Source organism: Athene cunicularia, assembly GCF_003259725.1.
Source record: "Athene cunicularia isolate RWA chromosome 5 unlocalized genomic scaffold, athCun1 chr5_part1, whole genome shotgun sequence".
In the NCBI taxonomy this organism is placed as follows: Eukaryota; Metazoa; Chordata; class Aves; order Strigiformes; family Strigidae; genus Athene; species Athene cunicularia.
This window is the reverse complement of record NW_020799101.1, coordinates 15,723,585-15,735,301: the sequence shown is the minus strand read 5'-3', so window position 1 is coordinate 15,735,301 and position 11,717 is coordinate 15,723,585. Positions and strand designations below refer to the sequence as shown.

At 39.2% G+C, this 11,717-nt stretch overlaps 1 protein-coding gene across 2 annotated transcripts in view; it reads left to right on the top strand.

The window, feature by feature from the left end:
* BDKRB2 (bradykinin receptor B2) overlaps nt 1-11,320 on the top strand; it is a 24,055-nt gene extending 12,735 nt beyond the window's left edge. For both annotated transcript variants that reach the window (XM_026849634.1, XM_026849633.1), the window contains exon 2: nt 8,511-11,320. In XM_026849634.1, coding sequence (XP_026705435.1) covers nt 8,513-9,658 — 1,146 coding nt within the window. In that variant the 5' untranslated portion in view covers nt 8,511-8,512 and the 3' untranslated portion in view covers nt 9,659-11,320. The remainder of the gene's footprint in view (nt 1-8,510) is intronic.
* The last annotated feature ends 397 nt before the right edge of the window (nt 11,321-11,717 follow it).

Here is an 11,717-nt window from a genome sequence, read left to right as displayed (position 1 = left end):
TCCTGCTACTTTGTCTTTTAAAGACAGGTATTACTGTGCTTTGCCCCCTCTGGGCTTCTGGAAAATCTCCATTCTCCTTTGAATTCAGACATAAAAACTGATAGCAAAGATTTCCTCTCCTAATTCCTGAACCATGCCAGGGTGGGTTATATAAGACCTTGCCACTTTGCGTAACTCCATGTATTCTTTAATTTGTTCTTTCCCAATTCACATAAATCCTATTGTTCAAAGCAATCATCTTAAATATCAGATCATAATCTTAATTGCTGAGAGGACTAACACAGAGTCATCATTGAACTTTTCATCATTCTCTTGAGTTACTGGTTCCCTTTTCCTTTTGGTAACAGGTCTTGACTTTCCTCCACTAGCCATTTACTTTTGATATATTTCTAGAAACAGTTTATATTACCTCCTACATCCCCTATTAACTGCAACTCATTTTGGCCAGATGTTTTTGATATCTTTGATGTTCTGAGTTCTTAAATAATAATACCTCAGATGATAGCCATACTTTTCCCTAATTAATCCCCCTATAGCAAAGCCTGGCATCAAGGTGCTGATATTCATAAACAAATATCTCAAAGCCCAACTTTTGTGGCTGTGAGAGATGGCACTAACAAGTTGCAGACAGCAGTTTCAAGTCTCCCTTTCTGTGTCTGCTGGCACTTTACACTGTAAAAACACATAGAAATACTAATGGATGATCAACCAAAGTCATCGGAGAAGAGAGAAGTTCTGTTGGGCGATGCAATTAGCAGAAGTGGTTTCTTCTGCTGGCAGTGAGCTGTGAACCAGCAGAAAGAATTGTAGGTGCACTATTTTATGCTTTGAGTTTGGATGTGTGCACATATCCAATACAATGTTCATTAGCAAATCAGAGAGTGGTCATAAGGACTATGTTGACAATTTCAATGCTTTTCCCTCATTATATCACTAATAGAAAAACAATAAACAGAAATTCATTTGCAGCAAATAACAGCTCAAAAACTGCCTACTGATATATGGTACTTTTCCTAACATAATCAACATAAATGCCCTTAATACTAACTGCAGAGCAATGACTGTCCTTCCAGGATGTGTTTCAAATTTGCATGCCAAAGGGTGTCTAAAAATGTCACTTTTGAGAAGTAGCTCCACTTTATTGCCTTAATTTTCTGACAAATTAGGGAGTTGATTTGTGTTAAAAAGATCTTTTTCTTTTGCAAGATTCTTTTTGTCCCAGTCAGGTTCCTCAATTTGGTTCAACATGAAGCCTCATGGACTGCAAGGGCAGCTGTAGGGTGGGAAGGAACAATGAACAGGAGATGTTTAAGCTAACATTGACAGAAAATATATCCACCGATCTACAACCTCACATGTGCTAAAGCCCATTAGAGATTCATTACACAAAGATTGGAAATTAAAAAAGAAAGTTATGGAGTGAGTAAAAGCAGAACATTTTAGGAATGTTTCTGACACTTCCTCTATCTCTCTGAAATAAAAAAATATCTGCTCAGTAAAACAGAATTAAAAGGATGTTCTGAGTAACTTTCAGAGCACATTTCAGAGATGCCACAAGAGCCACACAATGCTACCTTTTGATATTCAAAGTACAAATCAAACCCCTTCTGAAGCCAAAGAGAGGAGTACAAGCAATCCCACTGGGCTTGGATTAGCTGGGAACAAGAGACTCAGTACACTGGGGATTCATGACAAGGATGCTTTTTTGCAGTAGTAAAGGTTGAAAGCAGAGCAGGTTGAAATAGAAGGTTTGAAAATAAACCTTACAGAGAAGGTATAGAATTTATAAGGAGGATGTCTTGCCTGTATTTTTGTTGATACTAAATTCCAAAAATAAGAGTCCATCACAGAAGATGGCCTTGATCTACCTTTGGGTCCTTGCTGAGCAGTGCCTCTGCTTATGCTGTCCCATCACACATGCTTCAGACCTGCTAGATCTGTAGGTGTGAAACTAAAGGAGAAAATATGCATTGAGATTGTTTTGTTATAACAAACCCCTCCTTTTCCTTGCAAACAGACATTGTTCTGGAACCAAGTCCTCCAAAGCCGTTACGATGAAACCTACCTTTCCTTGGCCAGCAAATCCCTGTCAGATGGTCAGGAATGAGGCAGTTTAGGGCAAGTTCTACAGTCTCTTAACAATTTACTGAGTCAATCAGGTTGACACCCCAAGCTCCTGAGAAAGCAGAAGCAGTGCTTGTGTAGAGCCAGCAGGACACAGGCTTCCCTGCGTGCACTGCACTGCAGAGGACCACCCTCAGCTACGGCAGCTTTTAAGCTCCAGCTATTTCTAATTTCATTTACAGCAGATCTCTCAGGGAGATGCCATTTTTCTTCTTATGGCTCTGACAGCTCCTCTCTGGCATCTGTTGTAGCTTTAACACTAGCGTGAAGAAGCAAGGCTGCCAGGCTCATAGGCACCACCGAGGGACACTTGGCTGCCCAGACTGGGCTCAGAGATGGTCAGGAGGACAAACCCACACAAACAATACATAGCATCAAAGCAGGCTTGGCTCTGCACAGGAACAGAGATTTAGCGTAGAGGCTGTGGCAGGCCTTGGGTGTTTTGCTATTTCTTTCTGTAGCTGACCTGTCTTCTCAGAGAGCACCATGCCAGAAGTGAGCCAGTCCTCCTCTCAGCACGCACGCAGCCACTCAAAAACGTGTTTGTACTTGCAGCTTTTCCGCTCCTGTGTGTCATCAACAGCCACCTGTGTATGAAGCTGTATGTATGTATGGCAAGCCAGCTGTATGTAAATATCTGAAAACATTTTTCGTTGCTGGTAGCACTTAAAACAAAGCAGGTAATTATAAAATACTGTTAAGGGTGCTACAGACTGGGTGTCATACCTATCCTTCACTCCCTTGTTAAAAATTCACTTAAATTAATGGAAAGCTAAGCTGCTCTTGAGAAAACCTTCGTCATGAGTGATCACATATCACAGAAATCCCTCATTTGGAGTAAAAGGCAAATGGGGCCTTGGGCCTGTTCTGTCCTTTGTCCTTGCAGATTAATCTATACAGGTTAGTATCATGACTGTATACCTATACTTTTTAATATTCCACTATTTGCTCCAGGAAACCATATTACAGGGGTTAACATCATAACAGCCTGAACATTTATCTGTTATAGGCTGCACCTCTTGTCCCTGAGGACTACATTAGTAAAGTTAATATTCTGACAATCTCAGTGTATACTAATTATGAATTTCACACCTTGTTTCTGCAAAGTCACAACAGCTTTAATATAAGCATTACAAAGTCCCTTCCTTGCTCCCATAGAGTAGATTACTGGAATTAACATTGCAGTAATCTAAATACTTATTACACATTTCAGGTCTTGGCCTTGCAAAACACATAACCAAGACCGTCATAGCAGTTTAAGTTATCAACTATATTTTAGCATACAAGCAAATGTTTTGCATAGTAAAAGCAAAGATTAATACCACTAGTGGAGGTACTAATAGATTCATGAGTCCAGTAGCTGTAGGGCTTCATCCAGATCCAAACAGAGGTTGTGAAAAATGTTCACCTAATGAAGCATGGGCATTTCCCTGTTAGAGGAGTAAAGCAATGCACCAAATGGCTTAGCTGTCCTGGAGCTTGCTCACATCCAGTAGCAACATGAAGTGATCTCTGACTTTTTTTCCCCTGCCCTTCCATTTCTTAGCTCACAGCTCTTGACCCTTAAAGGGCTTTTTGTCCCACTTCATCATATCCTGCTTCTTTTCTTTCAAGAGCATCCATAGGTCCCAGCATGTACAGTTGTAGCGTGGAGACTTTCCCTTCACACCTCAATTCTAGGTGTTATCCTTGGTTTGCTTATAATCTCACACCTGTCTCCTGGCATGCTTCCCCCAGCACAGTACATACAGGTCAGTCCTTGACCAGTAGGACATCCCAACAGGTTACCAGGCAATACCCAGGTGCTTTACTGACTGTGCTCAGCCCTCAGAGCTTTCAGGCCGTAGCACTGGTGACCACCAACTTTTTGGGGTCTCTCTCCACTTTCCTGTAAAGACAATCCAACAGCACAGCAACTACAGTTGGTTAACCCCTTCTTCCCAGGCCTGTTGCAAGGGTTCTTTATTTGCAGCATTGGCAGGATCCGGCCATTGCTCAACACATCCCTGCATCAACTGACCCCAAAGCCCTCCTCCCTTGGTCAGGGCAGTGCCTACAAGAGACACAGGGCTGGCTGACACAGATCTGGGAAGGTCACGATTGCCTCCCACACAGGGCACCCTGCAATCCCCCACTATCAAAACCCTGCCACTTGTGCCCAATGCTATTAGCAAAAGATATTCTCGAACAACATGATACAATGACTGACAATGTTTTTAGTGACTGCCAAGGAGGAGATAACTATCAGTAGAAGGTCAACTCCAGCAGGGACAAATTCAACGCCCACAGGAGTCTGTCATAATGACTACTGATAGATTGCTTCATCTGAACAGTGTTTCAATGAAAACCATCAGATAAAATCTTTTTGAGAGTCCCAGATGAGACATTATGCCTGTCCTGCATTGCACAGAAAGTGTTTGTAGAGTGTGTGAAGGGGTTGCATTTATTTTCACTGAGCTGTGATAAGCAAATGAAAAATCATTTCTAAATTGTGGCTGTGTCAATCATAATTTATTCAGTAAGCACATACTCTAAATTAGTTTCCTGTGCTATACAGAATAGCACCAAGCACAGCATTTAATAGGGCTTGTAAATTGATCATTAGCACATTTTACCTTGTTCACTCCCACATTTCTACCAGTGCTTTATGGAAAGGCTTGAGCTAAGGACAAGGAGGCAGGTTGCCAGAAGCCCCATGTTATGGACTTGGTCACACCTTAACTAGGACCTGCAAACTGTTACTAGACCACAGTAATATAATTAATTTATTTTAAAGTATTCTAGGGCTTTCCCTTCTCAAAAAAAAAAAAAAAAAAAAAAAAAAAAAAAAAAAAAATATCTAAAAGAGATTATTTGTAGGAAAAGTACCATATATCAGTAGGCAGTTTTTGAGCTGTTATTTGCTGCAAATGAATTTCTGTTTATTGTTTTTCTATTAGTGATATAATGAGGGAAAAGCATTGAAATTGTCAACATAGTCCTTATGACCACTCTCTGATTTGCTAATGAACATTGTATTGGATATGTGCACACATCCAAACTCAAAGCATAAAATAGTGCACCTACAATTCTTTCTGCTGGTTCACAGCTCACTGCCAGCAGAAGAAACCACTTCTGCTAATTGCATCGCCCAACAGAACTTCTCTCTTCTCCGATGACTTTGGTTGATCATCCATTAGTATTTCTATGTGTTTTTACAGTGTAAAGTGCCAGCAGACACAGAAAGGGAGACTTGAAACTGCTGTCTGCAACTTGTTAGTGCCATCTCTCACAGCCACAAAAGTTGGGCTTTGAGATATTTGTTTATGAATATCAGCACCTTGATGCCAGGCTTTGCTATAGGGGGATTAATTAGGGAAAAGTATGGCTATCATCTGAGGTATTATTATTTAAGAACTCAGAACATCAAAGATATCAAAAACATCTGGCCAAAATGAGTTGCAGTTAATAGGGGATGTAGGAGGTAATATAAACTGTTTCTAGAAATATATCAAAAGTAAATGGCTAGTGGAGGAAAGTCAAGACCTGTTACCAAAAGGAAAAGGGAACCAGTAACTCAAGAGAATGATGAAAAGTTCAATGATGACTCTGTGTTAGTCCTCTCAGCAATTAAGATTATGATCTGATATTTAAGATGATTGCTTTGAACAATAGGATTTATGTGAATTGGGAAAGAACAAATTAAAGAATACATGGAGTTACGCAAAGTGGCAAGGTCTTATATAACCCACCCTGGCATGGTTCAGGAATTAGGAGAGGAAATCTTTGCTATCAGTTTTTATGTCTGAATTCAAAGGAGAATGGAGATTTTCCAGAAGCCCAGAGGGGGCAAAGCACAGTAATACCTGTCTTTAAAAGACAAAGTAGCAGGATCTGGGGATTTACAAACCTGTCATTCTCATTTAAATACCTGGAAAATGTGATAGCAAAATATTAAATAATCAGTATATCCACATATGTAGGGTAATAGAGAATAACTAAGTAACAAGGAAATACCAATATAAACTTATCAAAAATAAAGTTGTTTCAGACTAATCCGATCTGATCTGATCTAATAAATAAAGCAGAAGCAATAGATCAAGCTTATCTGGGTATCAGTGAGGCTTTTGGTATTGTCCTATATTCCATTGTGCTGAAATATGAACCAATAAAGTCACAGAAAAATGCACTATAGGTGCAGGTGCTCTGCTATGCCTGGAAGGGCTCAAACAAAACCAAGATTTCTAACCAAAACATTTACAACCTACAGTAGTTGCTTGCACCTGGAAGATAAAAAAGAGGACATAAAACAGAATATTGGCAATATTGCATAGCATGCACTGCAAATGATGTTTGCTTTTAGTATAGAAGAAAAATACCCGTATCCACTAGACCTAAAAGCTCCAGATGATAACCAGTGTCACCAAAAGCATAGTTCACTAGGCGAGTGTCTACAACATGTAATGCTGTGTAATAAAGAGGCTCGACCACCCATTCTTCAGATGCTGGTTGAAAACAATCAGAAATCGAAAAAGAATACAGATGTCCCAAGACTGAGGTGATTCTAACAATGACAAGGTTAATGAAGAAACAAGATAAAGGATGTAGATATGTTCCTGCAGTTAGATGTGTGCTTCAACACTTGAGGTTTTGGCAGGATGAACTTGGGGAATAAGACTTTAACATCTTATACCTATATTAAGGTAATGTCATTACCCTGTTTGTGCAAATACTTTCCCTTGCTCGAGTTATGAAATGTGCATTGCTGACATTTTGGTTTGTACTCATTAATCCATTTTAGGTTGCCTTCTCTTTCAAGGTTCTCAGTTCCACTTGCCTGTTTTATTCAGTTCACCAATCCTGCCTGACACCCCTGTTATAAATATGACAGCATAGAGTCTCCTCTGTTACTGCCTTTACTGTACTTACTAAAATGTGATCTTCATCTTTGCTTTTGGTTCTCAAGCACTACAGTGCTTTATTAAGTACACAAAATATGACCACTATTTTTCAGTAATTCTGCATCCAACAGCCAAATGTCTATATGCATATTGAGCACTGACACTCATCAGCCAACAGATCCAGTAACCACATCACAAATGAGAACCCAATCCTTTCAGGAATTACAAATGTGTCCCCTTTTTACTGCCAAGTTACCAGCTGAATCAGACAAATGTCTTAATTAAGAATACATCTGAAAAGCTTCCAATCAAACCATAATATAAACAATGGTATTTTAAAGACCTGCAAAAAGACAAAGAGCATTTCTGTCACTCAGTCCAGAGAATTATACATACAGATCTGCGAAGACAGTCTTGCATTTGAATAGTATCTCAGCATTCATTATCTGAGAGCACAACAATAAAACCCACAGTTAACATTTTAACATTACTGAGTGTATGCTGCACACTCAACTTCTGTTTGGTTTTAGTAAAATTTAAGAGCATATCTGACATTTATGCCCGTAAATAGGTCCCTGTAAGACTTCAAGCTGTTCTGACCTGTAGAATATTCACAGTACAGCACCTGGATTTCGGGCTGTGCTCGTGCACCCAAATTGGCTCATTGCAGCCTGGCTGCGGGCAGGTTCTGGCTTACATGATGGCACCATCTCTGCCAAACTGCCAACCCACCCATTGCAGACAATACTATTATAATCATGTTCCCTCCCAAAGGTTGTACCATTTATCTCTTCTGTGACTTGCTTGCAGAAAGAGATTGTAACACAGAGACAGAAATACACAGGTCATTTCAGTGAGAAGTTGAGAAAGGCACACTGCTTGCAAACACTGTTCCTTGCTCCTGCAGCTTTCTTAGTGCAAACTAGAACTGCAAACTTGATGTCTGCTGTGACAGCCATAACATTTGGGAAAAAAGAGGAGGAAGCACCATTGAATTACACCCAATTCTTGCTTTACAGGAGAGGGTGTAAACTACTGAGGGACATGCCACAGAATTAACAGCTTAACAATGAGCAACACGAGACTTACAAGGTACATCTGTCCTGTAGGAGACTACGGCTATCGATACACAAAGATAAGAGAAAGTAATAATGAACCTTCTTAAAGAATTAAAATTAAGACTTGCTGCAGCTTGGTTCTAGTGAATACAGGCTGGTAAATGTTCTCTTCAGTTAACTTGTAGGTGACAATATCTGCTGTTGCTTTATTCCCTCTGTTTCACCCACTTAAATTTGGTCCATGCAGTCCATAGTGTTTTAGTCTGTGAAACTCTCTGCAAGCATGCAGGGTGTCTGCCAGAAAGCAACCTAGAGAATTGTAAGCCTGTTCAAAGCCATGCTTTTTAGGACAGTATGAAAAGCAGACCCAGCTTTTCTTATTGCATCTTTTGCAGCAATGAGCTAAATGTAACAATTTCATGTCACCTTTTTCTTTTTCTCTGCACAGAAATGGTTTCCATCAAAACTGAAAATGTTACACAACTTTACAACAACATGGCCACCCAGGAGCTCACAGTCAGTCCCACAAACTTCTGCAATAATTCGGGAGTGCATCAGCTGAATCAATATGAATGTATTAATTCAGATGTATGGAAATGGCTACAGGATTTTCAGCCTGGATTTCTCTGGTTTATATTTATTCTGGGAGCCATAGAAAATTCCTTTGTCCTCATCGTCCTGTGTTTCCACAAGAGTCGCTGCACAGTGGCTGAAATTTACCTAGCAAACATGGCATTTGCTGACCTACTGTTAGTCTGTGCTTTACCTTTCTGGGCCATTAATATTTCTAATGAATTTCAATGGCCTTTTGGCCTGTTCCTCTGTAAAGCTGTCAACATAATGAGTAACACAAACTTTTATTCTAGCATTTATTTCCTGACACTAGTGAGCATCGACCGCTATCTGGCCTTGGTGAAAACCATGTCTCTTGGACGAATGCGACGAACTGTCTGTGCCAAATGGAATAGCTTTGTTATCTGGGTGTGTGCCTTGCTCATATGTTCACCTACAATGATGTTCCGAAATTTACAGTATTACGAAGAATACAACATCACAGCCTGTGCTCTTATTTACCCAGCCAGCTACTGGGAGCCTGCAAACAACTGCTTGCTGAATATTGTGGGGTTTGTGATCCCACTCTGTGTAATTACCTACTGCACTGTGCAAATCATCAAAACCTTACGAAGTAGTGAGCTACAAAAAATGAAGTTAGTCCAGACAGAGAGGAGAGCCACCATGCTGGTCCTTGCTGTGCTCTTGCTGTTCATCATTTGCTGGCTTCCATTCCAGATCAGTACATTCATTGACACAATCCATTATCTTGCACCCACTTTCAAATGCCTGGAAGAAATCAATGACATAGTGACCCAGGTAGCTACGTACTGTGCCTTTAGCAACAGCTGCCTGAACCCAGTCCTGTACGTAATTGTCGGGAAGCATTTCCAGAAGAAGGCTGTGGAATTCTACAAGGACTTGTTCCCAAAGAGGTGCAGAAAATCACAGTCTGTGCAGATGGAAAACTCCTTGGACACTTTAAGAACTTCCATTTCAAGTGAATACCCAAGGAAAAAGTCTGTTTTCCCATTACCACAATAGAAAATTTTTCAATACAGGAAAAAAACGTCTAACATATCCGTTTCCACTAGTATCCATCTGTTACTGGTCCACAGAATAAACATGTGGTAGTACTCACCATTTGTGGGAAAACAGTGGTTTTGTCTTAATGGAAACTCCATACAGAGACCTGCTTCTAATGTTATTGGACATTTTTCATGATTGAGTCCTACTTTGTAGCATACTTACATTTTCATGGCTGAATAATATTTCATGCATGTATCATTTGAAATGTTTGCCTTTCTAAGGTGTACCTACATGTACATGCAGTTCTCTGAATAGAGCCCCAGTATAGAGGCTATTGTCAGAACTGTGCAACTACTTATGGTACCCATTCAGTTTGTTAAACTAGATTTTGCATAGGAGGGGTTGTATATGAGTAAATTCTGGTAAATTAATCCTGTAGGACTATTATTTAAATGGATTTTTAGGTGTGGCCATCTTCTGGGCTTTTACTTTCTCTGAACAGTCATCCAAAACTATTGTGATGGTTTGATAGACAAGCTGTGCCTTTTTGCAATTGCTCTGCCCTGTTAGTTGCAGGTTTACATCAGCTTGCATGTATGAAAAGTATTTCAAAAAAAATAAAGCAGTAACAGAAGGAAGGATGCAGCCAGCTGCATGAAGTTGAGTTTTCTTTGTATCAGGAGATTCTTTACCCCTTCTGCATGGTGGTAAAAGCATTCACTTACTCATTTTGAGTGAGCGAATGTTACTTAAATTCATACCTGCACTTCAGATCAGAGACTTAGCTTTTAATATTCACAAAGCATGATTAATATTCATAGTGTTGTTTAATGAAAACATAAAAGCTCAGCACAACTGGTATAATCTCACAAGTAGAAGAAACTGGGAATATGAAGGAAAGCATCACCTAACTGCCATAGAAATCTAACTGAAGCTAATAGGAGTCTTGAAAGGTTCAGAGTATTCAAGAATGGTCTTTTCAAACTAGAATAATCTCTACATTTTATTTGTTGAGTTAATCTGAATTATTTTAATACAAATAGCTTCTCCCCAGTTGGACTGGATTTATGATCTAAATTGAGTTGACTCAGAAGATAAACTCATATTGTACTGAATTGTCAGTATGCACTTTTACCTCTAGAAACCTTGATCAAAAACTGAGTTGGAGATGGTCTAAAATCTTCTGAAACTAACAGAGTCTTTGCTCTTTTCAAAGCACTTAAGGTTACAGCCTTAAAACCACCAAGGCAAATAGAGTTTGGTGACATAATTAAACACAGACTGCAACTGCGTGTTCTTTATTCATCAGAGCTTGAATGGAGAAATAAAGTTCCATTTAACATAGGAAATTTGTATTAAACCTTCAAATAATTAAACCCCCAAATGCTCTAGAAGTGTGCAGGTGCTATAAAAAACTATGGGATTTAAATCCCTGTAGATGATTTATAGACAATTTCCATAGGTTTTGTTTAATAATTCAGTATAATCCCACATTATAAATACTTCTATTGTTCATTGTTTGTATTGTCCAAGACACCTATGATGAAACACTGCAAGGCTTTCTGTTATCTCCAGTGTTATCAATACTGTCTCATTCACAAGCATGCTGTTCATGCAAACATTAAATAAAAGGAACTTCATACAGAGGTTACTGAGGCAACGGAAGAGATTTTTGAGTATTTGGTACTGAGAAGTAAAATATAAAAATGTTATTATATTAATATGACATTAATTTAAATCATGTAAATATACAGACACATTATTTTGCTATGCAGTAAGCATGTACAACAGAAAATAAATTACTTTAAGAATGAGATTTGCAGTCATTTTCTTCTCTAGCCAGTATCCTATTACTGAGGAATAATGTCAAAAGTGCAACTGTTGCAGGTACGTACTTTTACTTTCCATTCTACCAAATGAACAGAAGCTGAAACCACCAAATTTTAGCTACTTTCAAAGCTTTGTGTCAGCTTTCTTTTCAGGGCCCATTTCTGAGAAATGGTGACCACCTTCAGCCCTTTTGGAAGTTAAAATCTGAACTAAGGCAGCTAAGGATACTGAAATATTTTCAGTA